Below are 27,974 nucleotides of genomic sequence, written 5' to 3'. Positions count from 1 at the left end.
TCTGGATTATCTGGCAGTGTAAAAGGGACCTTAGTTTCAGTTACTGTTTGCTATTGTCCGCCAACTTCAGCAGTGTTGCTCATGTCTGATCCCCCATCATCTGTCTCTTATTTCAAATCCAGCAGAGATTACATCTCATGCCACTACTAGCAAGGTACGAATAATAATAGTCTTTCCTTAGGTACCAAAGGATGTGGTTTCCTCAGTGATAAAGCAACAGAAACAGCATAATACTGACTCTGCACAAGATTTGGGACTAGATGTTTGAAATGATATCTAACCTTTTATAAATCCTTGTATGAAATGTGAAATGTCAGCACTCTGAACACATCCATTTATCCCATAGCTTCTCTGTGAGATTAGTAGCTTTCAGGTGAAAAGAGGAGAATATATTATCTCACATTCAGAAACTATGGTTGTGGAAACCTCCCAAGGCTCATCATTCACCTATTACTCTTCTAGATGAGATTATTATTCTGATTTTTATTGTTGTGCATGTTCTCTGTCCCAAGATCAACGTCATTAGTTCTACTCATACATTTCTCCAGCCAGACATTCTGCTTGGTATCTTGATAATAGAAATATGTATGTGACATTATGGAAGATCACAAATAATCTACGACAGTGGTTCTCAACCTGGGATCCCCAGATGTTTTTGGCCTACAACTCCCAGAAATCCCAGCCAGTTTACCAGCTGTTAGGATTTCTGGGAGTCGAAGGCCAAAAACATCTGGGGATGCTTGGTTGAGAACCACTGATCTAGAAGGTCTTCAGAGAATAAGGAATAGAGATAACCAACATTATAGTATGCTCAGTGACCTCCGGAACCAAACTTTGGGCTAAATTTTAGCATTACTACTATAGTTGATCCTGTTTGTGTCAACACAGGCAACCCCATACATTTCTAAGCTGCATGGTATCTTAACTACTGATATGGTCTTATGAAGTTGTGACTGCTTCACATCTCATTGGAGGACTGTGTCTATAAGTACAAGTATCTGCCACTTCTATGTAGGCATCTCTAGCTTTGACACTGCTATTTTTATATCCTAGTCTATTATTTCAGCCACTATTCATTAAAAGATCCTACTCTTCTTGTACACATACAGCTGATCAGTAACCATCAATTTGAAATTGTATTTCCAGAAAAGACTCACTCTTTCTTTTTATCATCACTGAGTTAAAAATCCAAGTATCGCCATCCTATGCACCATCCTATGATATGCATGTCATTGGAGTCTGTGTGGCTCCCATATGATGGAAAAGTTGCCTTCTTTGAGATGGAATATTAATTGCCACTACCAAGAAGCTGTGCTTAACCATCACACTGCTTGATATACACAGCTACTAGGTCTAAATATCATCCTTAGTAATGGTTATACCTTGTACATGCCTTCATATAAGTCAGTGGTTCTCAACCTGTGGGTCCACCGGTGTTTTGGCCTACAACTCCCAGAAATCCCAGCACATTTACCAGCTGTTAGAATTTCTGGGAGTTGAAGGCCAAAACATCTGGAGATCCACAGGTTGTGAACCACTGATATAAGTAGTCAGCAGAATACATTTTCTTTCTCAGCTCTGATGACCCACACAAAAATCTGAGGTCACACAAAGATTTTAGATTGCTCCCGTGAACTTATGCCTGCTTGCATGTGGCCTTGCTACAATTTTCTAGAGCAGTGTTCCTCAAACTCAATACACTACATCAACAAGGAAATGTCTCCAGATGTCACCTCATTCTGGATCCATGTGGCTTTGCCAGTTTTCCATGGACCTTTGTTTTTTTGGCTGCCACCTCAGCAGCCTCTTCCATTCTTACTCTGTACCAGGTTCCTGAGGCTTCCGGAAGGGATGAGTTTTCACGGGACTCATTGTCTGAGGATTATGGGTTAGATTCTTTTTTTTTGTCTTCTATTTCTTTTTAGCTCATTTCCCAATTTAAATGATATCTGAAGACATTTATTCTTAGAGTGAACAAATACTAAGGCTGGTTCAGTCTTTAGGACTAGAGGCTACATTGCATTTTTCACTTTTATGTCATCAGGCCTTTCTAATTGTTGACACTGACACTGTCCTGCAATTTTTAGTAGTTCTTTTGAACCTTATTCAGAAATCATGGACTAAACCATCTCTCATGCCTTCTATATCTTGATAGATTGAAAATTAAAACAGGATCCAAGGGAAAAAGCTGTTTTTATTTCCCAACACCTTCTGTCTAACTCTATTGTAGTTTAGCCCATTCAGATAAGATGGGGTAAGAAATTCTTCTTTATTCAGCAGCAGATCTAGAAATGAAAGTTAACAATGACAAGGCTTGCATGGCTGCTTATCAACAGTTTTATGAGGGGAAATGTGTCTTCTTTCCCAAATGTTCTTAGTGAACACTGAAATGTAGCTGCTGTATTTCAGCTTTCTAGTTGGCAGATCAACACTATTTGGCACTTTGGAGATCATGATTCCAAGATGTTGCCTGCAGTGGTTACCTTAAGACACCATGCTTTACTGAAATCCTCCAGTATTATGGATAACACTGAATCCTGTATCAAGGGTGCTCACTTTGGAAGACTATGAAGACAGTGGAGATAATATTTGCAAAGCTAAGGTGGTTGCAAACAAAAATGGTCATTCGATCTCAGCCACCTTCATCACAGTCTGCAAGACCTTGGTAGTAACCACCAGCAAGTTCTCTGGGATAGTCCTCTTATTGCAAGGGCACACTTGCCCTCTTGATCTGCTAACAGACTGCTCAGGATTCATAGCAAATGAAGCCTTTTAAGTTCATCTAAGAAGTCTTCCATTTCCTCTAGGCACCTTTTTTGACTGTCCAGATGAGAAAGATATTCCACAGCTTCACTAATCATCTTCAGGCTCCCTTCAGGTCCATATCAACACCTGATACATCATTACCAACAATTCAGAAGTGCTATTCAAGCTGGAAAAGGAATACACCATTGAATTCAAAATTCTGCCACCTGTTTGGAAATTTCAACCAACACCAACATTTAGAATAATAGAATCATAGAATAGTAGAGTTGGAAGAGACCTCATGGGCCATCCAGTCCAACCCCCTGCCAAGTAGCAGGAAATTGCATTCAAAGCTCCCCTGACAGATGGCCATCCAGCCTCTACTTAAAAGCCTCCAAAGAAGGAGCCTCCACCACAGTCCGGGGGAGAGAGTTCCACTGCCGAACAGCTCTCACAGTGAGGAAGTTCTTCCTGATGTTCAGGTGGAATCTCCTTTCCTGTAGTTTGAAGCTATTGTTGGTGCAATGCCTTTGTAAAAGGAAGCAATAGAGCTGACATCCCTTTGTTACAGTCACAGTAGTTTCTTCTTCTAGTACTTCATAGTACTAAAGAGAAATGGCAGTTGTCCCATTTTCAATCTAAGAGGACTCAACCATTACTTCTATACCAGTAAGTTTTGCATGAGCACTTTAGCCTTCATTCTTCTCCCTCTTGTACAAGAGTGTCTAACTGGCAGTTATAGACTTCAAGTACACGTATTTCCACATTTCTATTTAAAACCATCATCAGAACTATCTGTTTCACTATGGGGTGAGCCATATATTAGTTCTGCAGTTTGTCATCTGAGTTATCAACTGTCCACAAGATGTCCATAAAATGTTTCACAAAGTGTCAGTTTCGTTTGCACTGTTTGGATCATGATATTCCCATATATTGGCAATTGGCTTTTGGTAGTCATGTCACATCAGGAACTGATGACAGATTTATGTTACATGTTTCATCTGTTGGCTGCTGTGGCAAGGAAGTTGGACAAGGAGCCTTCAAAACCTTGTGCTTCCCCCCCAGGTAGGACATTATGTTCCACCTGGATCTGCACACTACAAGTTAAGAACCACTTATGTAAACAATAACTGGCTTATCTTTCATTCTGAAAAGATGTTAAAGGGCACTCCATGAAAGTAGTAGTTATACCTGCTACATCCTTGGAGTTATCTCTGTTCCAAATGAATATAGGGCAGTCACCTGATCAATGATAGTTAACCATTTTATTAGCTTAATGTGAGGGCAAGGGGATAGATGCTTCCGTTGTACCAACTCCTGTCTTTTTTCTTTTTTGGATAAAACATGGAACCTGGATAAAGTACTATGAAAATTTTCACAACAGCACAACAAAGAAGGACAGTTTACCTATCACTGCAGCTCTAAGTAATAATCTGAAGTTACACAACACACATTTCTCCCTTTTCTTTCCATATTTTTCTTTTTTTCTATTTGTGATAGTCACAGAACTGGGGGAAAAACAGTGTTTTGCAGTTCCTGTCAAAGGCTGCACATTTCTGGAATATTCTAATCATGGCTCTATACAGGTACAAAACTCATTTGAATGAGTTAATAAATGACCATTCAAAATACTAGAATTGCGGTTAAGCAGACTTCCCTTCTTTATGTATCCCTTTGTAGAAACCTGTCACAGAAACAGTTTAGGAGAACAGATCAGCCCAAGTTTATTAATTTATTTTGATTAAACTGCTACTATTATTGGCTATTATTTAAGGTGAAGATGGAAATACAGATGTTTCAAAAGATTCAGCTCACTTTATAGAGAAACAGCAGAGTGAAACGGGAGAAATAAAAAATCACAATAATTGGATGGATCAGACTAAGAGTAATTTTCTGGAGGTAAGCATATTATTTCACTAATACCAGTAGTTAAGTGATTTTTGACTTAATAAACCATTTAATATTACATTATAAAGAATTCCTAGTTTATATATCCTGTATTTGACTTGCTTTTTGTTTTGATAATTCTTGGTATTCTTAACATTTTTAGAAACAAGCTTTCAAAATGCAGAATTTCATAAAATCTATATTTCATTTTCCTTTTAATTTTTTGCTATGATGGCAACAGAAACATTCTGCCACAGCCAATAGGTCTGACCAGACTGAACATCCTTTTGTTAGGCCAGGCATTTTTTTCTTTTCTTCTTTGAAATAATCCTCATTTGCCTGAATCCAGTATCACCATGCTTCTTCTCCTCTTCTTTTGCCCCACCTAAGGTCTTGGATTCCATTATGCCTCAACTAGAAGTCCACCCCTGGACCCCATTTCTAGATGTTCCCTAATGGTTTCCAACCTAATCAGCTTTACAAATCAAATGGCAAACTGCCATTTGATGGGAGACATGACTTCGATGACAGCTACCAGCACACCTTAAGATTAACAATGATAAATGGAAAATAAATGGAGTCACTCTGACAATCTGGAGAGAGTCAGCATACTTTTTTAACCTGTTTACAACAATTAATATCAGAACACTCAGAGTCATTTGCTTCAGTTCCATATATTGAGCAACAATCTTCCAGTTCATCAAATGACTAATGAAAATCTGCAAGAATTAATAAGACAGTCAGTTAGGGAAATTAATACGATAATAAACACACACACAATGCCTCATTCAGGATTTGAAGATGGGTTTATGGATGTAAATAACTGTCGTTTAATGATTTGTTTAATCAAAATAATTGTAATAAACAAAAAAGGTTGAAATGTAAATAATTCAATTCGTAATGTTTTTAGTCATCCTAATGTTACACTTAATTGCGGATAATAAGAGGAACAATATACAGTGAAAGCAGAGAGATAGGAGAAGAATTAGAGAGAGAGAAGAAAATTGCAGGGAGAAAGTGAATCTTTAAATCCAGGCATCTGGACAAGTGATACACTGATCGATTCAAATTCAGAGGTACAGATATCTGAGGGAGAAATAAACGAAGAGAATTTTAGTGAAGTCAAAGGTTCTGTGGAGAGTGAAATTGGGAGGGAAATAATTTCCCCAAGACTTGAGGTAGAAAAGTTTAGAGTTAGACATCTATTCAAAAGAGTTTTTCAAATATTAGATTTACAGAACTATCAAAAAGGGTTGCAGCATGCCAGACTTAAAGGAGAAAATGACAGTAAGGCTGCAACAAGTAATGGAGAAAAAAAAAACACCAAAAGGCGTTGTGCAAATATGTTCGAGGAGCTAATTTCTTTAGAGTGGGAGTCACCATTGAACACCAAGATACTGTCAGCCTATGATCAGAAGCTATTCATCTATAAAAGGAGTGACAAGGAATACTTTAAAATCTGATTGGGGAATGTTCTAATTTCATCATTAATTTCCCTTACTGTAGCTCCTAAGAAGGGAGATACAACTCTTAGGGACATGGCTGAACCAAGAATGGAAGCAGCCCTAAAAAGGATACAAGAGGCCTCAACACTGATGATTGCCGCTTTTATTTTTGCTAGAGCAGCAGTGTTATGGACTCAGGAAAGAATGATATCCATAACAGCAGTCCACCTAAAGTATCACGTACCAAGTTAAAACACAAATGCCAAGTTAGAACATGACTTTTTATTAAAACCTTTCATTTTAAATTTTCAAAGAAGTAGCAGTGTTAGCCTCTTGCATCATAAAGCATAGGAAGGAAAGAAAGGGGTAGAAATGGAACATAGCACTGGTTTTTATTTTAGCATGAACTTTCAAGCATATAAACTCCTTTCAGTACAAAGTGAAATTAAAGGCTCGGGAACAAATCATATTTACATTGCTGTTGGAATGGTATAAATTGCATTAGAATTCAGATGAAAATCATGTCAGTTGCCTCAAATTTTCAAAGGACTGGCAAGGTAATGCCGATATTTCAGATCTTTACAGTGATCAGTTAGTGTTGCTGTGTGCTCTCTGTAAATAAGTGATACTTTTGGTAATGTTATATTTTATACTAGGATTACATAAAGCAAATAAAACCACAAACATGCATACAACACTGATGTGTTTTCTATGTTTGTGTTGAGAGTTCCTTGAAAGAGGCAGCAAGAAAAAGGCAGGAATTAAATATCAGATCCAGGGGTTTTGAACAGAATAGATCTTTGTTGTCAAAGTAATCAAGTGTTACTACACTTTTGTGCTGTGCAAAGATTCCTGAGCCCCATTTTTCAGGTAGAATAGCTTCTTGAATTCCTGAAATAATAAAAATGTGTTGAGCATCTGAGTGATAGGAAAGTATCAATACCACAGTGTTGGTTTAAGTTCATTATCCCGAAGTGAAATTTAAAAGACTTCTGTGTGAGCTTTTCTGTTTTGTTTTAGTTTCACCTGTTAGCACTAACTAAAGCAGACCTATCAAATCAATGGGAACTTGGTATGTCAACACTTGCACGTTCCATTGATTTAATGAGTTTGGTCTGATAAAGCCTTTATTTTCTTTAAAAAAGAAACAAGCCCTGAGACTTCGTTTTATGCTTTTCTATATACATTAACAATCAGCTGACATAAAATTCCCCTTGATCTTGTTTAATAGTATTTGGAAAAATGTAATTATGATAACTAATAACAAAATAGATTGTATAAATGCACATGCTGAATATTCATTTGTATTCTTCTTTGTTTATAATCACATTTGTACTTAAATGGAGGATGATCATTCATTAGAATTGATGGCACTAGAAGACCATGATTCATTGATAGAGAAAATGAACACTTGGAATTTCCAAATATTTGATCTTGTGAAAAGAATGGGAGACAAATCTCGAAGAATTCTTAGTCAGGTTTGTTGCTTTTGTGAATATGTTTCATATATTGCTTTATCTCATATATATTTTTATCTCATATAATACATTATGTTGATTACATTTTATCTTTTACAGTTCAGTACATCTATTAGTTATACCTATCCATTTTCCCCCTCCCTCATCCTCTCACCCCCTTCCTCCGGGAACAGATGTAACTCTAGTCATTGGTTTATATTTGTTCGATCATGAAGATTTTTTTGGTTCAGTTCCTTTTATTTTCCTTTCCTTTTCACTCTTTTTCCACTTCAACTTTCAGTTCTCCTTTGGATGACCATTCATATATTTTGTTCTCCTTTCAGATATGTAGTCTTGGAGCATAAACTCTGATAAATTCCCATTTCCCTTCATCTTTCCATCCTAAGGCAACTGTTGCTTGGGTGGCTGCTATCATATATTTTGCAATTTCAATCTGGTCTTTATTCTTCCCATTACCTTCAATTTGTTGGGTAAAGGATTGTTGTTGGGTTTTTTTTGTTTAATTCAATTTTTCTTTCTAATAAATCTTCCATTTTATCCTTAATAGCTTTGTAGAAATTTTGTAGCTTTTCACAATCTTACTACATATGAATTCCCCCGCATTTATTCCAACAAAGGTTTGATGTATTTTTTTGTAATGTGGGCCAATTGGTGTGGGGTTTGATACCATTTTGTCAATATTTTATGTTGTGTTTGCTTAATTCTTAAGTGTTTGATTTCCTTATTTGCTTTTATCCAATTCTCAGTCTGATTCTCTTTACCATTTAATTCATCTTTCCATACCTCAATCGAAGTGTGTTTCAAGTTGTATTTTTTCATTTATTTTTTATATATAAATCCCCCAAACCCTTTTTTCTTCTAAATTTCCATTTTAAAATTTGGTCTATGCCTGCTTCTGGGCTTTACTTTCTTTTCCGTTCTGTTATCCTCTGACTCATTCCATACCATAATAGTCAGTTTCTTTCTCCACGCTTACTCTTTTAACTCCTCCCATTTTTAATTGATCCATCACATTTTAATAACTTGCCAATTTTTGTTATTCCATCCTGTGTCATATTATGTATCAATTTCCCAAATATCTGATTTTTTTATTATTTATTAGTCCTATTGGAAGCAGAACTATTTTATTTATCAGAAATATACTTTGCCATTTTTTCCAGCATTGCATTGTTGAAATCAGTGGTCCACCTTTTATTTTCATTATTTCCTTAATACATGAGCAGTGTTCCCACCCATTGATTGCTTTCTCCAATCTTACCCATCTTTTTGACTCATCCAAATTCAATTTCACTAATATAAATGTCTCAAAATAATTTTGTAGGTTTGGGACTCTCCAACTTTCATTCTCTTCTGGAAGGTATAATATCGAATTAGAGAATCTACTCTTGTTAACCCCTGCTGTCCAACATTTAATTGATTTGTCCCATTTCTTTATTATCTTGGATGGAATATTAAATGGTAGTGTTTGAAAAAGGAGCAATATCTTGGGTAAAGTCTTAATTTTCAAAGCTTTATTCTGTTTGTGATGTCCCAATTCCATTTTTTCCAGTTAAGTATTTGCTTACTTATTTTTTCCATAATTGGTTGTAGTTTAGTTGAACTATATTATTTAAATATACTCCCAAATATTTTAACTATACCCCAGGGTGGTTTGCACCTCTTTTAGTTCTTTCCAAGTTGTGTTTTTATGTAAGAAATCTTATTTTTCAATGTTTATGGCTAATTCTGAAATGTTCTCAAATTTTAAAATTATTTTTGTTACGTCTTTTACAGATTCTTCTGGTGAGCCTAGTAATAACATTGCATCATCTGCATATAAATTTGGTTTAAATTCTTCCTTCCCAATCTTATACCCTTTTATTTTGTTTTTGTTTCTGATTAAGTTAGCTAGGGGGTCCATCACCATCACAAAAGGATCGGTGAGAGGGGATGTCCTTGCTTTGTTCACCTTTTAATCTTAATGATTCTTGTTTTGGAACCGTTAACTATTATTTCTGCCTGATTATCCCTATATAATTCTCAGATTACCTCACAGATTTTTCCTCCAATTTAAATTCATCACAAAGTCAAAACAGAAACTGGTGGTTTACTGTGTCGAAGGCTTTATAGACATCCAATTTTAGTATCAAAAGTTTTGTTTTATTTCTTGTTGCATGGTTAATTACGTTTAGTATGTTTCTGATTGCATCTGCAAGCATTGTGTTTTTAATAACTCCGTATTGGTCTTCCTCTATTAAATTTGGCATGATATCTTTCAGTCTATTCGCTATAATTTTTGTAAAACATTTATAATCCACTTTTCATAATGTTATTGGTCTATATGAGTTTGCGTCCACCTCCTGCTTTAAATGCAATTTTCCTGCTTCTTGGTAGGGGGTTGAACTGGATGGCCCATGAGGTCTCTTCTAACTCTATGATTCAATGATTCTGCCTTATTCGGTTTTAATTCCTCTATTCTATCAAACTGTTGACCTATTTCAAACCTCCCATTCTTAGGCAAGGTTCTGGAGCGAGTGGTGGCCTCTCAACTCCAGGGATTCTTGGATGACACCGATTATCTTGACCCATTCCAGTCTGGCTTTAGGCCTGGTGATGGCACTGAGACAGCTTTGGTCACCTTCGTGAATGACCTCCGTAGAGAACTTGACAGGGGGAGTGTGTCTCTGTTGGTTCTCTTAGACATCTCAGCGGCTTTCGATACCATCAACCATGGTATCCTTCTGGGTCGGCTCTCGGGAATTGGCCTTGGGGGCACTGTACTACATTGGCTCCACTCCTTCCTTGAGGGCCGCACCCAGATGGTGAAGCTGGGGGATACCTGCTCGGACCCCTGGCCTTTGACCTGTGGGGTCCCGCAAGGTTCTATACTTTCCCCCATGCTTTTCAATATCTACATGAAACCGCTGGGCGAGGTCATCTCTACACAGATGACACTCAACTCCACTACTCCTTTCCACCTACTTCCAAGGAAGCCCCTTGGATCCTAGACCAGTGTCTGGCCACTGTAATGGGTTGGATGAGGGCCAACAAGTTGAAGCTTAATCCTGATAAGACAGACGTCCTCCAGGTCAGTCGTTCGACCGATCGGGGCATAGGGTGGCTACCTGTGCTTGATAAGGTCACACTCCTCCTGAAGGCGCAGGCCCGCAGTTTGGGGGTCCTCCTGGATTCATCGCTGTCACTTGATGCCCAGGTGTCGGCAGTGGCCGGAAGGGCCTTTGCACAATTAAAACTTGTGCACCAACTGCGACCATACCTCAAGAAGTCTGGCTTGACCATGGTGGTCCACGCTCTAGTTACCTCAAGGATGGACTACTGTAACGCACTCAATGTAGGGATGCCCTTGAAGACGGTCCAGAAATTGCAGTTGGTACAACTGTCGGCAGCCAGGTTACTAACTGGAGCTGCTTACAGGGAGCGGTCAACCCCACTGTTTAAGTGGCTTCACTGGCTGCTGATAATATTCCGATCCCCAATTCAAGGTACAGGTTATTACCTATAAAACTCTAAACGGTTCGGGACCTGCCTATCTTCGTGACCGCGTCGTCACCTATGAACCTACGCAGTCTCTGAGATCTTCCGGGGAGGCCCTTCTCTTGCTTCTGCCTTCTTCACAGATACGTCTGGTGGGGATGAGAGAGAGGGCCTTCTCGGCCGTGGCCCCCTGGCTCTGGAACTCCCTCCCTAGGGAGATCAGGTTGGCACCCTCTCTGTCCTCCTTTAAGAAACAATTGAAAACTTGGATGTTTAGGTTGGCATTTGGAGAGACAGCCATTGGATGACCAGCCTCATTATAATTCTATTCTGAATTTTACTAGGTCCCTCTTATCTGGGTATTTTAATCTAATGATTCTATCTTTATATTGCTGCTGCAGTCCCCCCACCTATGAAGTTTGACTGAATTGTATTGGTGGTTGTTTGATATTATTACTGTTGTATTAACTTTTGTTTTATTACCTTATTGTGTTTTAACCTGTGTATATTGTGCTAATTTATTTGTGTTGTTACTTTTGTAATAATGTGAGTTGCCCCAAGTCCCCACGGGGAGATGGTGGCGGGGTATAAATAAAGTTTGATTATTATTATTATTATTATTATTATTATTATTAATGTTGTTATTATTTCTGATCTTATCCATGAACCTTGGATTATTTTTTTTAGCATTATCTCATTAAACAGTGTTAGTAGATTTAGGATAATTTCTGCTTGGAATATTTTATAAAAATTTGTGGTAAACCCATCAGGACCAGGAGATTAATTTGATTTCAAATTTAGATCACATCTTCTATTTCATTATTATTTTTTCCAATGATGATTCTATCTGAGGATCTAATTTTTTATTAGGGCCTCTGAATTTTCGGTGTCCTTATTCCTATAAAGTTTTTAATAATATCCTGCCGTAATTTCATTTAAAGCCTCCTCCTTTGTTTTAAGTTGTCCCTTTTCATTTCTTAATTTAGTTAACTTACTGCTCCCCTCTTTTTTTAGGTAGCTTGCCAGTCTCTTTGTGTTGTTAAGGGAATAAATCTGAAAGTTGTTTTTAACAAATAAGTATTTTTTATAACTTAGATTTTTTTTCTAAATCATCTCAATTGTGTTTTTATCCCCCTCCATCTGTATTTTCTTCTGTGTAGGATTTTTTTGAAAAGCTTGAAATACCTTTTCACATTACTGTTTTAATTTATCTTCCTTACCTTTCTCTCTTTTCTTGATACCCTTTTCCACTGATACACATTTGCCCCTGATAACTGCCTTGAAGGCATCCCGTATTGTATCTTCCCTTATTTCAGGTGTTCTGTTTAGTCTAAATTATTGATTAATTTCCTCTTTCAATTCTTGTCTGTCTTCTTTAAGAGAAAGCAAAGGGTTAAATCTCCACTTTAAAAAAAATGGAGTGTTGTATCCCAGTTTTAGAAATAAGGAGGTATGGTCCCCTGGCCAATTAAGTTTTTTATAGGCAACAAATTATTGTTCCCTTCAAAAAATAATCTAGTGTAATGATTTTTTTATCAGGGAGAGTAATATCTGACATGCAGTTCTGAATGGTCTTTTGATCTATAATCATGAGCAGCTTTTGAAGTTCTGATAGAACTGCTGTCGGGGAGAATAGGCTGAGAGAATTTGTTTTAGTGTATTGTTTTTACTTAAGTGAATCTATACCCAAATCCAAAATGTAAAACTGAAAATCAATTCTCTGGGGTACAATTAATTATGTTATATATTTAGGTTGCATTCACATTGTTTCAAGACACTGGTTTATTTGAAAGTTTCAAAATTCCAACTCGGCAATTCATGAACTACTTTCAAGCATTAGAAAATGGTTACCGAGACATTCCCTGTAAGTAATACCTCGTAATATTAGGCTTTTTTTGCATCTTTTTCTTTCTTTGCATTGTTTCACCAATGTTCTCTTTATATATTCTGAAACAGTGATTTATATGCATTCTTGGAATAATTGTGTGATGCATGTTGTATGAAATCAATTTTGTGAAAGTTAGAACTCCTGATTCTGAGCATTTTTCTAACACAGCATACCTTGCGGATGTGACTTTAGATTGTGCTCCATTTCAAAATGTGTGGACACATAATTAAAAAGTTAATTTGTTCCTCCCTTTGTTAGAAGTATTAGATTGAGCCATTAGTGCATTTATTTTGAGGCAGGTATATAGGAGGGATACATTTTATTCAAATGTTGCTGAATTGCAATTTCCAGCATTCCTATCATTGACTTTGCCTGATGGAGCTGCTGGGAGTTATAGTTCAACAATATCTGAAAGGGTGCACATTTTCCCCACAAACAAACTTACTCCCCTAAAACAAACTTACTAATATCAGTGCCAAACCTTGCTTCAAAATTGCAGAAGGTATTAGGGGAGCATAAATAGAGTGGAGAACAAAAATGTTAGACTATTTGTAAACAAAGCAATTAATGACATAATGGCTTTGGAATGTACATTTGAAGTTCTGTCTCTTCCATTTGGAATATTATGTTCCACTTGTCCCTGCCTGAGAAAGGAGATTATTTAGCTGTAGATACAGAAACAGGTAATCTGTATGCAAAAAAATGGCTCTCCATTCCTTGCAGTCCTGTCACTGTAATATCTACCTCTATTCCAAATACTTGTAGATGAAGCAAATCTACAGTAGGTGACAGTAGATTTTTGTTTGTTAAAATAATGCTTACATTTAATTTTATAAATTGATTTTAGACCACAATCGAATACATGCAACAGATGTTCTTCATGCTGTGTGGTATCTTACAACAAGACCAATTCCTGGATTTCAGCAAATACACAGTGTTTCTGTGACAGGAGCTGACAGTGGTATGTGGTTGATATGGTTCTCCGTTTTTACACAAAGATGTTCATGCCAAGAAAATAAAATGAATATATGTCATATAATTTTTAAAATGTGTTTCTTTTCTTACATGAAGGTTTCATGTTTGAAAGATAAAACAGCTAGTGTCATTTACAAGCAGTGTGTGTCTGTTTTTAAGATAATTGATTGAATAATTGCTGACATGCTTTGCTTTCCTGCCAGGGAATTGGTTTCACTTAGATCTCTTATCCTGAATGAGACCTATATCTTCTTGCAGGAGTCAGCATGTTTCTAGCAACTAAAATACATTAGGCTAATATTTCTTTATTTAATTAGGAAATGAAACATCTTAGACTAAAAATATCTAAGATTAAACTCTTTAACTTAATTAGAACTTCTTTTAATTCCAGTGTGGAAGTGAAATAGTCTTGGACATTCAATATTCTCTCTAATTAATATATACCCATCTTAAAATTTGGTTAAACCCATTGTGAATTTGATGATATTGCTTTGTATTACAGAAAAGAAAAAGTGGTTTGAATCCTATTGGTCATCCTAGTTAGAGTGGCTCCAATTAGAATAGATCTGTTGAATGGTGAATCATCACTTATGTAGATCTAAGACACTGTTTCTTAAACTGTCAGTCCTGACCCCAAATGTTCAGGGTCACGAAAAATGTGGCAACAGTAAAAGGTTTTTAAACTGCAACCATTTACACAAATCTGTCAGCATCAATGTATAGTGTTTATAGTGGGCTCTACAGAAAATTCTTCAGCTGTACTCCAAAAAAAGGAAAATAAGCCTATTTAGCAAGTCTTGCAAATGCTTTTATTATCAATAAAAGTTTGCTTTTTAGATCTGTTTTATATACTTACATATCTGGAGGCACACAAAGCTTTCTCTTGAAAAAAGAGGCCATGAGTGGAAAAAAAAATATGAAGCCCTGATTTAAATGGTTCAGTGGATCTGATCTAGTTGAGAACAGCATTAAGTTTCAAGTCTGAAACCTTAAGCCAAAACTGTTCTTTTTTTAATAATGAAAAATCACAATTAATCCTTGGGGGATGTGTGTGTATGAGTAACATCAGTGTCCCAGTAGAAATGCTGTGCTTCTATGTGTTTTTATTGAAAATATGTATAAAGATATACATTGATCAGAAACACCATTTGATTCCTCATAATAATGCTTTGAAACAAACAGATTGACAATAACTTCAGATAGCAACCTTTTTGACCAAGTCACCACACAGATTAACGCGACTTGGATGAAATGGCACTCAGTAGCAAATGTACTTTGCAACAAGAAGCTGCCCGATCACTTGAAATCAAAAATCTATCAAACAGTTGTAAGGCCTATGACTAAGAACCAAATGCCGGCAACAAAGGAAATAGAATGCCACTTTGGTGTTATGGAGATGAGGATGCTACAACTTACAACTGACATTACATGCCTTGACCACATCCGCAACAATGATATCCAGCAACGCTTTGGCTCCAATTGCTGACAGACTACGAGAATCATGTCTCAGATGGTATGGCCATACTCTCTGAGGTGAAGACGAGTCCATTTGCAAGACTGCTCTTGATTTAGAAGTGCCTGCCAAGAGACCAAAGGGACGACCGAAGCAACACTGGCTGGAAGACTGCTGGCACACACCATGATCAGGTGCACAACTGGTGAAATGGTGCCAACAAATCAGTAAAGCAAACCCCACTATCAAGCAGGGCAAACGCTGAAGAAAAAGAAGAAAAAAGAAAATGATGTTTTGAAAATCATCAACCCTGAGCAGAAAATTGTATTTGTGTTCCAGTATTAATTATCTATGTGCTGCTTTTCTGTTAAACAAAGCATGCAACGAGACTTAGACTTTAGGACTCTTTTAGGATTCTTAGACTCACTGTTAGGAGACTCCTCTTAACATTGGAAGAACAATGGTGGTGAAGTGGCACAAGGATGAGACTACTGTTGGCTGACCCCTTCTGCCTGCAGGGAAGAAGGTCCACAATAGCTCTTCAACCATTTTCCCCGGAACATAAGACCACAAGCCTATTGGGTTTGTTGAAGTAGTTAAACTGACAACAGAGGCAGCGAGGAAAAGGAAAAGAAGGAGACAGTCGTGATAAGGAGAAGCCTGTTGACTCCGTGCAAATGCCTGTCTTCTGTGAGGAGAATCCACAAAGCCAAGAGATTATGAAAGAAAGGGCTGGCATGCAGTTACCTGTCCCATGGTACAGGTGATTATCAAAGCCATGCCTCACTTCATTTCTTGGCTTCTTGGAACTTTACTCCAACATCAAGCATTTGCAAAATAAGCCAATCTTCTCTTCCTGTTACTACTTCTATTACACCTTCCTTCACACAACCCTTAACGTAATGGACTGCTACACTGATGTTAACATCACTATAGGATTCTAAAAGCATCTATATTTTTCCTTAAAACTTCAAGAGCTTCAAGATACCCAGCTTTCCAAACCAAATTCCTTAATGGCAGAGAGAACGAAAGAGGGAATAGGGATAAGGGAAAATAACTTTTTTCCATCTAACAAATACAAATGTTCAAAAACCCTTCTGCCGATGAATGGAGAATGCCCTTCCAACCTAGTGAAATATGTTGGCTGGTAGATAAGCCTTGAAAAATAAACCTTTAAAAATCACTAATGTTGAATATTCTCAAAATGTTACTTTCATGTTTATTTTTCCCTAGATACAGAAAATGGTATTTTAGCTGGCCATGTTTCCTATGTTTCCTCCAAGAGCTGCACTATTCTTGATGAAAACTATGGATGCTTAGCTTCAAACATTCCAGCCTTAGAATTAATGGCTTTGTATGTAGCAGCAGCTATGCATGATTATGACCATCCTGGTCGTACAAATGCTTTTTTGGTAGCTACAAATGCTCCTCAGGTAGGAGGATTTTAAATGAATTTACAATGAGGCAAATAATACCAAAACTGATGCATGAATGTTCAGTTCTAAACATATACAGTCAAGAATACTGATGTTTGTCAATCAATTTTAGTGGATTCAGTAATTACTTGTGTTTAAATATTGTATTTTAGACTTTTCAGCATGAATTCATATATAAAAGCAAAGCAGTGTAACATTTTAATTTTCAGTTAACACTAAAGTACTTTTATTTGAAAATTAAATATGTTTTATGAATTTGTCTTATGTATTGGAGAATTTTCAATCATAATATGTTATGCAATTTTTTAATAGGCTGTGCTATATAATGACAGATCAGTTCTGGAAAATCATCATGCAGCTTCTGCATGGAGCCTCTTTTTATCTCAACCAGAATACAACTTCCTGCCTAATCTTGATCATGTACAATTCAAACGATTTCGATTCTTAGTTATTGAAGCAATCCTTGCAACAGACCTCAAGAAACATTTTGATTTCCTTGCAGAATTTAATGCCAAGGTTTGTTACACAAGTTACACTGTACTGTAATGTTAGCTACATAACATATATTTATCTCAATACTGTATATTGTAATAACATTTGGCAGATTTAGAATTATCATTCTTAATACTCAAAAGATCCTGTCTGATCTTAGAAACTGAGCAGTGTCAGCTCTGATTAGTTCTTAAATAAGAGATTTTCACTGAATACCAAGTACTCTAAGCTGTATTTCAGAGAAAAAAAACTGGCAAAACCACCTCTGAGTATCCCTCATGTAAGAAAACTAAAAATTAATGGGCTCACCATAAGTCAACAGCCAACTGAAAGCATAAAAAAAACACATTTCCAAACTGGATCATCATACATGTATTTGATTTTCTGTAAATCTTCAGATTATATTAGGAACACCTGAAAATAGAAAATAGCAGGTTAGAAAGAAAATAAGACTGAATTTATTAATATGGGAAAGAGCAATCCTAACTCTCTTTGATGACCTTGATGACCCTCTAGGAGTGAGTTGACAGTATTCTCCCTGTGCAGAACATAGAAAACAGCAGGTTAGAAAGAAAATTAGACTGAATTTATTAATATGGGAAAGAGCAATCCTAACTCCCCTTGATGACCTTGATGACCCTCTAAGAGTGAGTTGACAGAAAGAAGCTCATCTAGCTTGGAGATGCACAGAAAGGTTTGCTGCAATCTACACCCAGTGGTGTTCCCAACATAAAATAAGGGCAAGGGGGAGCCAGCCTTGGATCTGATGCGTCAAAGTCTCTTCATTCCTCTAAGAGAGTCTTGGATTGTGTGTCTGCCAAATCTTTTCAGCAGGAGACTTTCCTTCCTCCTTTGAAGATACCTGCTAGACTAAAAATCTCAGCACAGATGCCTCATAGTCTGGCTGGTGTGAGCAGGCCAGGCTTTGGAAGTGGTGAGTGATCCATCACCTTCCTCCCATACCACTCCAGTTAGAATTGCATACAGTTGTATATTCTTATTTGAAATGCTGCTGTATTGAGAACTGCCATATTCTGCAGGAAAATTGATTTGTGTGTGCTAAATGTGTGTGCAGTTGCCGGCGAAACGGCATGCCATGTGAAGAGGGTCAAGAACTGCACACAGTCATAACCTTAAAGAGGCAAAGTCAAATAGTTTGTAGACTTGTGTAATGTTGAGTATTTTGTAATACTAATAATAATAATCCTACTATAATATTCATTTAAAATTGATTTTGTTTTATCTTATTGTAGTGTTCCTTTAAATGAACACTACAATAAGATAAAACTAACAAAATGGCAAACTATTCAACACTACATAACAGTTCTACAAACTATTTGACTTTGCCTTCTTATTAAGGTTATGACTGAAATTTTGTCAAAACTTACTTCTTATCAATGATAGCCTAATAACCCTTCTACTATATATGTATGTAATAAAACCTCAAAATAAAATATTGCCCCAAAATTTCTCCAAAAAGCAACAAACATACTCCAATTTTCCTTAAAAATGAACTATTTCTCCTTGACCAACATTGTGATTTTATCTATTTTAGGAAGTTATTGTACCTTGTGTTAGGATAGAAGTCTTTCCATATTTGAGCGTATAAAAATTTGGCAGCTGGAATCATGTGCATGCAGTCCCCAAGTTACGAACAAGATTGGTTCTGTAGGTTTGTTTTTAAGTTGAATTTGTATGTAAGTCAGAACAGGTACATTTTTTCAGTGTAACTCCAGCTATACACACACACACACACGTACACACATACATGAGGGTTGAATGAAAAGTAATGCCTCCACCTTCGTAACTCCTCAACAGATGGCAGTACTGGTATGCGGCAGGTACTGGCTTGTTCAGTAGACTCTTCTCTACAGTTCCATTTGGCGGGAAGCCTTAGCATTGAACGGTTGTGTTGTTAAAGTGTGAAGTATGGAACCCTGAGCAGACGGTCGGTCAATGCGACTTAAGCAACGTGCAGTCATTGAATTCTTAACAGCAGAAGGTGTCACCCCAAAGGAGATTCATCAGAGAAAGCTGTTTATGGTGATTGTGTTGATGTGGGTACTGTGCGTCATTGGGTGAGTAAGTTTAAAGATATTGAGGTGGGAACATTTGACTTGCGTGACAAACAAAGAGTTGGACGTCCTGTGACAGTAACCACTGAGTTTCACAAGCAAAAGGTCGATTCAGGATGATTATTGCATCACTCAGAGAGAAATTTCAAGCATAATCGGCATTTCACAAGAATGCGTGGGTCACATTATTGCTTTGCTTGGCTATCGGAAGATCTGTGCACAATGGGTACCCAGGATGCTGACACCTGAAATGAAAGTGCACAGACTTGAAATTTGCCAGGAACTCCACTCGCATTACGAAAATGAAGGTAATGCCTTTCTCCTTTGGGGTGACACCTTCTGCTGTTAAGAATTCAATGACTGCACATTGCTTAAGTCGCATTGACTGACTGTCTGTGCAGGGTTCCATACTTCGCACTTTAACAACACAACTGTTCAATGCTAAGGCTTCCCGCCAAATGGAACTGTAGAGGAGAGTCTACTGAACAAGCCAGTACCTGCCGCATACCAGTACTGCCATCTGTTGAGGAATTACGAAGGTGGAGGCATTACTTTTCATTCAACCCTCGTGTGTGTGTGTGTGTGTGTGTGTGTGTATATATATATAGAGAGAGAGAGAGAGAATGTACGTGCTTTGGCTATCATAAGGTGATCACCCCTGTAACATTTGTTTTGCTGTCTGTGCCCCTGTTCAGAATATTTCACCTTACTTTCTGTCCCTGTGATAATTGGATTTTGATAAATCCGGCTGGTTGTGGAAACATGGACTGGTGTTGAAGCTTCAGTGGAGACACCTTTTCCCCATGATAGCTCTTCCAGGAGTGAATTTCCCTTTTGAGGGGTAGATTTCTTTCACTTTCTGTTGTCTCACCACCTTTCTTAACTATAAGTCATTTGTAAATCAGATGTTTGTTACTCGGGGACTGCCTGTATTGTAAAATTATTCTGTGTTTCTTCTCTTCCATCATTCTCAATAGATAAAATAGAAGTCTCGTTGAAATTTTCATTTTTAAAACGTCTTCCAACATCACATGAATCTGTCCAAAATTTCTGAACTTTATCAAATTATCACCATTTATGATAAAATGTTCCTTCCTTTTGCTCACATTGATAATATTTAATTGCAACATTTTAAAAGCATTTTTCTAGTGCTTAATATCATATAGACATCCTTTTATGCACAGTGATACCTTGAGTTAAGAGTTTAATTCGTTCAGTGACTGAGCTCTTTATTGCTCTTATCTCAAAGCAGATTTTCCCATTGAAATGCTATTAATCTGTTCCAGCCCCTCACTCCCATATTTTTGTTACGTGTTTTTAAATAAGAAAATTTACTTTATAAATAACAAATAATGTATAAATCCACATTCACATGGAACAATAAAAAAGATAAACTTTAAAATGGTAAAAACATAAAGTTGTGGCAGGGAAGTACTTTTAAGGCAACAGAATGTGTGTTGGCCAGTGTAACGGCAAGGCAAACCTGCACATTCAAATGGAACAACAGCAAAAAAAAAAAATCAACTTTTAAATATTAGAAGCACAAAGCTGTGGCAAGGAAGCACAAAGTGAAGAGTCAAAAGAATCATTTTATTCATACTATACTCATTCCAGCCTCCCTTTCTCTCTTGCTCTCTTTTCATGGAAGCCAAACATACCAGGAGTAAAAACCACACAAAAACAACTAACCCAAAGTTCCACAAAGCAGACAAGAGCAAAGTAGACAGCAATCTCTCAAAGTGAACAAGAGGATGAGGTGGCATGGAGGCTGCTCCCTTGAAGCCCTAAAGTCTTGTACTCTTGCGCTAGTGCTCCCTCAGGCTCTAGCTCTGAACGCAAAATAATTCTCTTATGTCAAAATAAAACCCAAGCCCAGTGACTGCTCGTAATTCAAAAACTTAAGTTGGGATTTTCTTGAGTCAAGGCTTCACTGTATATATTTTCTCAAATCATAACTCAGAGTAAATTTTAAGGATTTAGTCTAGACCCTTTCCCCTTTCATCAATATGTATATGAGTACCAGCATTTTGTGCTCTTTTTATAATACATTATTTGACTTATTTTTCTGTTTCATTCTTAACAACATGTTGTACTTTTTTACCCTTTCCCCAATAGGTTAATGATATAAATGGTCATAGTATTGAGTGGAGCAGTGAGAGTGATCGGCTGTTGGTATGTCAGATATGCATCAAGCTGGCAGATATCAATGGTCCAGCGAAAGTTAGAGATTTACATTTGAAATGGACAGAGGGTATTGTGAATGAGTTTTATGAACAGGTAAGCTTGTGTAATCAGAACACTTTGTATTGTACAAAACTTTTGTAATGATCTGTTTATCAACAGGTTGATTGTTTGATTTGTTCAAGAAAACATGCAGACAATCCTATACATGAGGCATGGGAAAACTTTAGCCTCCAGATGTTTTGGACTTCAACTCCCACCATTCCGAACAGCCGGTAAACTGGCTGGAATTTCTGGGAGTTGAAGTCCAAAACACCCGGAGGACCTAAATATGCCCATGCCTGCTATACGCCTGCAGGGGATCTGCCAAGCAAATGGAAAGAGTTGCTGAAAGAATCAGCCAATCCAATTCTGATTTGGCTCAACTTGCTGGAGCAACTTATCCCATTTAAAATAAACAATAGAGTGGTTTAAATATAAAAAATAACAAAACTCATGCTCTACGATTAAACTATTTCTTTAAAATATTAAGGTAAAAAGACATATGTGAGAAAGAAAAAAGCACAATACAGAGTTAAATACCATATTACACCAAATCTAGGATGCAATTTTTTACACTCAAAAGCAAAAAAAAGGTGTATCTTGGAATGAATGGCATGACCTTTTCAATTTGGGTGGAAAAACTGTTCTCCCCATTGGTTTTGAAAAAAGTGATTTAAAAGTGTGGTGATATCTTTAAAAGAAGGGATTTAAAGATGGTTCAGGTCTCCTTCTGTCTGAAACAAGCTTCAAAAAAGGAAGTCGAAAATTCCTTTTTTAAAAAAATTGAAGCTTAACAAAGGGGGTGCATCTTGGAATCAGTGGCATCCTAGATTCAATGAAATATGGTAAAACTCAGCGTCTAGTTAGCTTATATTTGCGGTAATTAGAAATTATATACTTACATGCTAGAAAACACAGGGTTTTTAATAGTGATTCAGGTGAAGACAAAAATTATTGGGAATCATCCTGTCTTCCTCTTACGGAAGATGGATGATTGAAGCTCAGTATACCTCAGCATTAGAAGTGTAGCGAACATCAGTAAGAGGAAGAATGTGTGAAGGAACACCTTTTAAAATGAGTGTCTAATTGAAATCCACAAGCATGTGGGCAACTTCAACAGAAAGGAGGAAACCATATACATTTCAGAAATAGATATTTTTTCTGGAAAGCTTTGTTCATTTTTATACCCCTTCAAAATTTGGGAGATCTTTATGCCCCACCCTGTATATCTCCTAATTTTATTCTTAATTCACCAGTTGTGTGGTGATAGCTATTAATACACTGAAAGTTGCATGTTGTCAAAATATTGAATTGAAAAATTCAATACTGTACATCAAATATTATAAAACCACCAATAGAACAATATGGAAAGTAACTGAAAATAAACAGCCTCAACCTTGATATTCTACAACACCTACAATATCTTCCACTGAGAGACCTGATTGGAATATGAGTGACACATGTGCTAAATTATTTTAGCTGATTGAATAATGATTTCTGTATGCTGTAATAAAGGCTCTGTGGAGAGTAGAAATGCTGTGTGAACTTTTAAAAGACTGCCAGGAATGTCCTTAAATAGTTTGCTCAGCATTTCTACTGTTACGAAAGATTTTATTTACAGCATATAGACAGTATATTCCCATCAGCTAAAATAGTTCAGTAAATGTGCCACTCATATCCCAGAGAGGCTTCTCAATGGAAGATGTTGCAGGTTTTGAATATAGAGGTTGTGGATGCTGGTTCTCAGTCAGTTTTCTTATTGGTCTAATATTAGGTAAAGGTTTTTCCCTGACGTTAAGTCCAGTCGTGACCGACTCTGGAGGTTAGTGCTCATCTCCATTTCTATGCCGAAGAGCCGGCGTTGTCCGTAGACACCTCCAAGGTCATGTGGCCGGCATGACTGCATGGAGCACCGTTACCTTTCCGCCAGAGCGGTACCTATTGATCTACTCACATTGGCATGTTTTCGAACTGCTAGGTTTGCAGGAGCTGGAGCTAACAGCGGCCGCTCACGCCCCGCTCCCGGGGTTTGAACCTGGGACCTTTCGGTCTCCAGCTCAGTACTTTAACACACTTGGCCACCGGGGCTCGGTCTAATATTGGTTCTACGATATTCTTCACAGTTTTAAATTTTTCCATTCAATACTTTTTCAGTGTGTTGTACCTATCACTGTATATTTATTTATTTATTTATTTACAGTATTTATATTCCGCCCTTCTCACCCTGAAGGGGACTCAGGGCGGATTACAATGGACACATATATGGCAAACATTCAATGCCAACAAACAACATACAGTATAGACAGACACAGAGGCATTTAACATTTTTCCAGCTTCACGATTCCGGCCACAGGGGGAGCTGTTGCTTCACTGTCCACTGGTTGCTGTACTTCCTCATTCCTTTCCTCGTGTTTTGCTGGCAGTTTTATGGTGTTGTAAATTAGTTAAATTAGCCTCCCGCATAAAGCGTACCTAAATTTCCCCACTTGACAGATGCAACTGTCTTTCGGGGCTGCATAGGTCAACAGCAAGCCGGGCTATTTAATGGTTGGGGGCTTAATCCGTCCCAGGCTTTGAACTCATGACCTCTCAGTCAGTAGTGATTTATTGCAGCTGATTACTGGCTAGCTGCGCCACAGCCCGGCCCTAATTTACACCTTAGCATCTGAACTCACATGCAAAATACTAAGCCCATCAGTAATCAGTTAGCTTCTGGTACTCCATCATAACTATTAGGATAGTGTAGGGCTGCAGTGGAGTCTTAAAGGAGATGCCTGCTGTGTGTTCTTTGTGAAATTATGTAAAACTAGAAATAATAATATGGGGTTTTTTTGTTCTGTACTACTTTCTTAAAATGTTGGTTATCGGTTTTTGCTTTGTATGCTAGCTTTACAAAACATTACATTGGTATCCAGTCACATCTAAATGTCTTATCTTGATTACCTTTCAGGGAGACGAAGAGGCAAGTTTAGGATTACCCATAAGTCCTTTTATGGATCGACATTCTCCTCAGCTTGCAAAATTACAAGAATCTTTTATTACTCATATTGTTGGTCCCCTCTGTAATTCCTATGATGCAGCCAGGTTGCTTCCTGGCCAGTGGGTTGATGAAAAAGACAATGAAAGTTCTGATGAGTATGATGCAGGAGAGTTGGATAGTGAAGAGGACGAAATTGATGACTTTGGCACAAGTAAGATTAAATGCTTATTTGAAATAACATGCAGAACTTTAAATCCATTTTGATTTATATACTCATAGGAATGATTGTTTATTTTCCCCTTTTTGTGACACTTTTATACTTTTTTATATTGCAAAGGTTCCAAAGTAGTTTATTGTGCTTGTGTTAGAAACAAAAGACATAAAGCAGTGTTTATTTATTTCAAATCAATTAGGAATCATGAAAATGTTAGGAAAATATACAAATCTTCACTTATATCCTACACTGAGAGCCTTCCTAAGTTCAGTGGTCAGTTCATTTCACTTGATGGACACCACAATGTACCATGATTAAATGCAAATTCTATAGGCTGTTGTAAGTACAGTTTTCCCCTCACTGCTTTGGAAGTGGAGCAGTCTATAGAAAGAAGGTGATCTCATTGATAAATTTATTCTGGAATATTTTGGATCTCAAAACCAATTTTGAATTAGCTGCAAACCTGGTTTTGTAGCTAATCAGCGAACAGTGCAATTATTATTCTGAAATATTACTTTAAACCATATTTTTTATTATTAGACCCATCTGAATGAGGCTCCAAGTACACTTGCATTAATTATTCTGACTGATCAAAAGCATAGTCCTAAATCACCCAGATGGCTGAGGGCCACCTGAAGCTATGTTGAATCCAAAACACACTCAACCTAGTAGTATGACATAACTGCACCAGCACAATTGAATTGTTTCTGGGCGGTGGAGTTTGGTTCTGATGAAATATGGTTCCCTCTGTAATTGTATTCCACTCCCTTAGTTCTTCTGCAAGTTCAGATCAGCCAATAGAGGAGCTCATCCAACAGATCTTTCTGCTGGCTGATCACTGAGATCATCTGGCGGAAGGGGTTATGCTGGATAAGGCCAGTTCATCTGAAAAGACTTATGTTTAACAAGAAGGATCTCTGAGCCACGTAGATCCTGTAGTATCTTGGAGAGTTGGGAGAAAAAAATATTCAGAAGTATTTAGTGTACAAACTATCCAATGCATGCATATATATGGCTAGAAATACACTTTTTAAAATGCACCTGTTCCGACTTACAAATAAATTCAACTTAAGAACAAACCTACAGAACCTACCTTGTTCATATCTTGGGGAATGTCTGTAAAATGAATTATAAAGTGAGGGTTACTGTTTTTTCAAGTTCCAGCAGTAATGCCCTACTGTCGTGCTATTTCTCTGTAGCACTCACTCAAATTCCACCTATTTTTATACTTTCTGGAGTACTATTAGCCTTGCAGAGAAGCCATGTATTTCATAAAGAAAATGTTTGATCAAAACAGAGTTGGCAAAACATGACTCTGAGCACACATAAGGACCTCGCACATGCTGTTTTGTTGCCCTTGGCCCCTCAAGATTTTCCACTCTGGCACAAAAGGTAAATTACTACTGCTGGAAGCTGGAAGCCTTCAGGAGTAACAATTCCCTTCTTATTTAGGCTGCAAAGAACCCCTGCATTGTTTACCTCCCTGCCTGCCTCTTCTCAAACCTAAAGGTAGACTTCCAAGCGCTTGTGGAAGATTAGCACACACAGACTTAGGGCAGTTGTACACACTAGAAATGAAGAAGCTTGGCCTTTAGTTGTGGAAATGATACCTGCAGCTACTCCAAAAGTAATGGTGTTTGAATCAGTTATGGTTAATGTTGGAATTCGAAAAAAGATCCAACATAATTCTCATTCAAAATGTAATATGAGCAATGTTATTTATGTTAATTCTAAAGCCTCTTTAAAAGTAATGTTAAAACTAGTTCCATATGGTATGAGTTTACTGTTTCATACATTTATTATTGTATTGCTTTTCTAAGTAGAAAAATGTTTCATATTTGTTTAGGCCTAGATTTTGGAAACTGGGGTTTTCTTCCATTTTTTTCCAGAGCTACAAAGAAGAAAAAGACAGCAGATATTTTGTCAACTAATACACCATTTGAATGAAAATCACAAAATATGGAAGAAGATAACTGAAGAAGAAGAACTAAATAAATCTGAAGAGAGTAAACAGGCAGAGAATACATCCTTAGGTCAATCAGATGAAATCCAGGTTATTGAGGAAGCTGATGAAGAAGAGGAACACCATCAAGGGGAAGAGAAAACATTTTAAGAAGAACACAGTATGATATATATCACCAGTCCAGACAGTATATAGTCTTTAGATTGAGATAGTTGCCAGAGCTATGACAGTTCTGAATACTGTGAAAAGACAACTATTTCTCTAACAGCAACCCGCTCCTATGCACTTTCACCTTATGTAAGGATTTTGTGCCCAATTTGGTCTTTAAATGCCTTGTTTTGCTGCCTTGTTGAAAGTAGCTGCTTATTATCAAAGTGGTATTTTGGGGGTCAAGTTCAGCAGCTTCAGTTACCAAAGTCACCAAAACATTTTGTTTCTAACATTTTATTGAGTCTCTAAAATGTTTTGAAATATGTATTTTATTTTTAATGTGAATCTAAAATTGCCTTGCCTATCAGTATGAATGTTAGAATTCACAAGTTTATTCACAACAGTTTTCTTAAAATTATTTTGGATTGATTTAACTATTTGATGACTGCAACCAGAATAGCTTATTTCTAGGTTTTGTGGTTAATACTGAATCCTGTATGCATCAGTTTGATGCTTTTTACTGTGATGCATAACCTGCCATTTTATTTTTCCAAAAATGTTCAGGTTTGCAGTGGGTATCCAGACAAGTTTGTTAAATGTACACCAGTTGCCTTTTTTCTTGCTGTTCTGTAATAGAACATAAAAAGCCATCTCAATGTTTCAATAATTAAGGGACTTTATTCTTTTAGCTACTTATAAATGTGTTTCACTCAGGATTCATGTTCAGAAACATGACATCAGATTTTATATTTACAACCTTGTGCTAGTGCTAGATGTTCATTTTTAAATATACTGCCTTTCTCTTTATATGTAAACTTCAGAAGAATTAAAGGATTGTTTTCTATAAACTGTTCTTCCAAACTATGTTTTATCCTTCGTTAACAAAACACCTGACACATTATATATGTCTTGATAGTAATTTCACACATTCTTTTGCCTAAAAAATACAGGAGTGATCATTAAATTAACTTGCTTTCCAAAGAGTGTTATGATCATTTCAAGTTCACATGATACACAGAAGTGTTGTGAGCAGTTTTCTTTGTTCCTTCATTGTGTAATGGATTGCAGTTCACTTAGTTCATGTTTATTTTGGCTC

At 37.0% G+C, this 27,974-nt stretch overlaps 1 protein-coding gene across 2 annotated transcripts in view; it reads left to right on the top strand.

Moving 5' to 3' along the window:
- Nucleotides 1–27,726, top strand: part of pde3b (phosphodiesterase 3B) — a 105,709-nt gene extending 77,983 nt beyond the window's left edge. Inside the window, exons 8-16 of one of the 2 annotated variants that reach the window (XM_062967680.1) lie at nucleotides 4,520–4,644; nucleotides 7,424–7,555; nucleotides 12,782–12,893; nucleotides 13,765–13,878; nucleotides 16,579–16,778; nucleotides 17,094–17,297; nucleotides 21,464–21,625; nucleotides 24,522–24,762; nucleotides 26,655–27,726. In XM_062967680.1, the coding sequence (XP_062823750.1) occupies nucleotides 4,520–4,644; nucleotides 7,424–7,555; nucleotides 12,782–12,893; nucleotides 13,765–13,878; nucleotides 16,579–16,778; nucleotides 17,094–17,297; nucleotides 21,464–21,625; nucleotides 24,522–24,762; nucleotides 26,655–26,878 (1,514 nt within the window). In that variant the 3' untranslated portion in view covers nucleotides 26,879–27,726. The remainder of the gene's footprint in view (nucleotides 1–4,519; nucleotides 4,645–7,423; nucleotides 7,556–12,781; nucleotides 12,894–13,764; nucleotides 13,879–16,578; nucleotides 16,779–17,093; nucleotides 17,298–21,463; nucleotides 21,626–24,521; nucleotides 24,763–26,654) is intronic. The other variant, XM_062967681.1, reaches the window with a different exon arrangement.
- The last annotated feature ends 248 nt before the right edge of the window (nucleotides 27,727–27,974 follow it).

Source organism: Anolis carolinensis, chromosome 1, assembly GCF_035594765.1.
Source record: "Anolis carolinensis isolate JA03-04 chromosome 1, rAnoCar3.1.pri, whole genome shotgun sequence".
Taxonomy (NCBI): Eukaryota; Metazoa; Chordata; class Lepidosauria; order Squamata; family Dactyloidae; genus Anolis; species Anolis carolinensis.
Note: the sequence above shows the minus strand (reverse complement) of the source record. Positions and strands in the feature narration are given on the sequence as shown.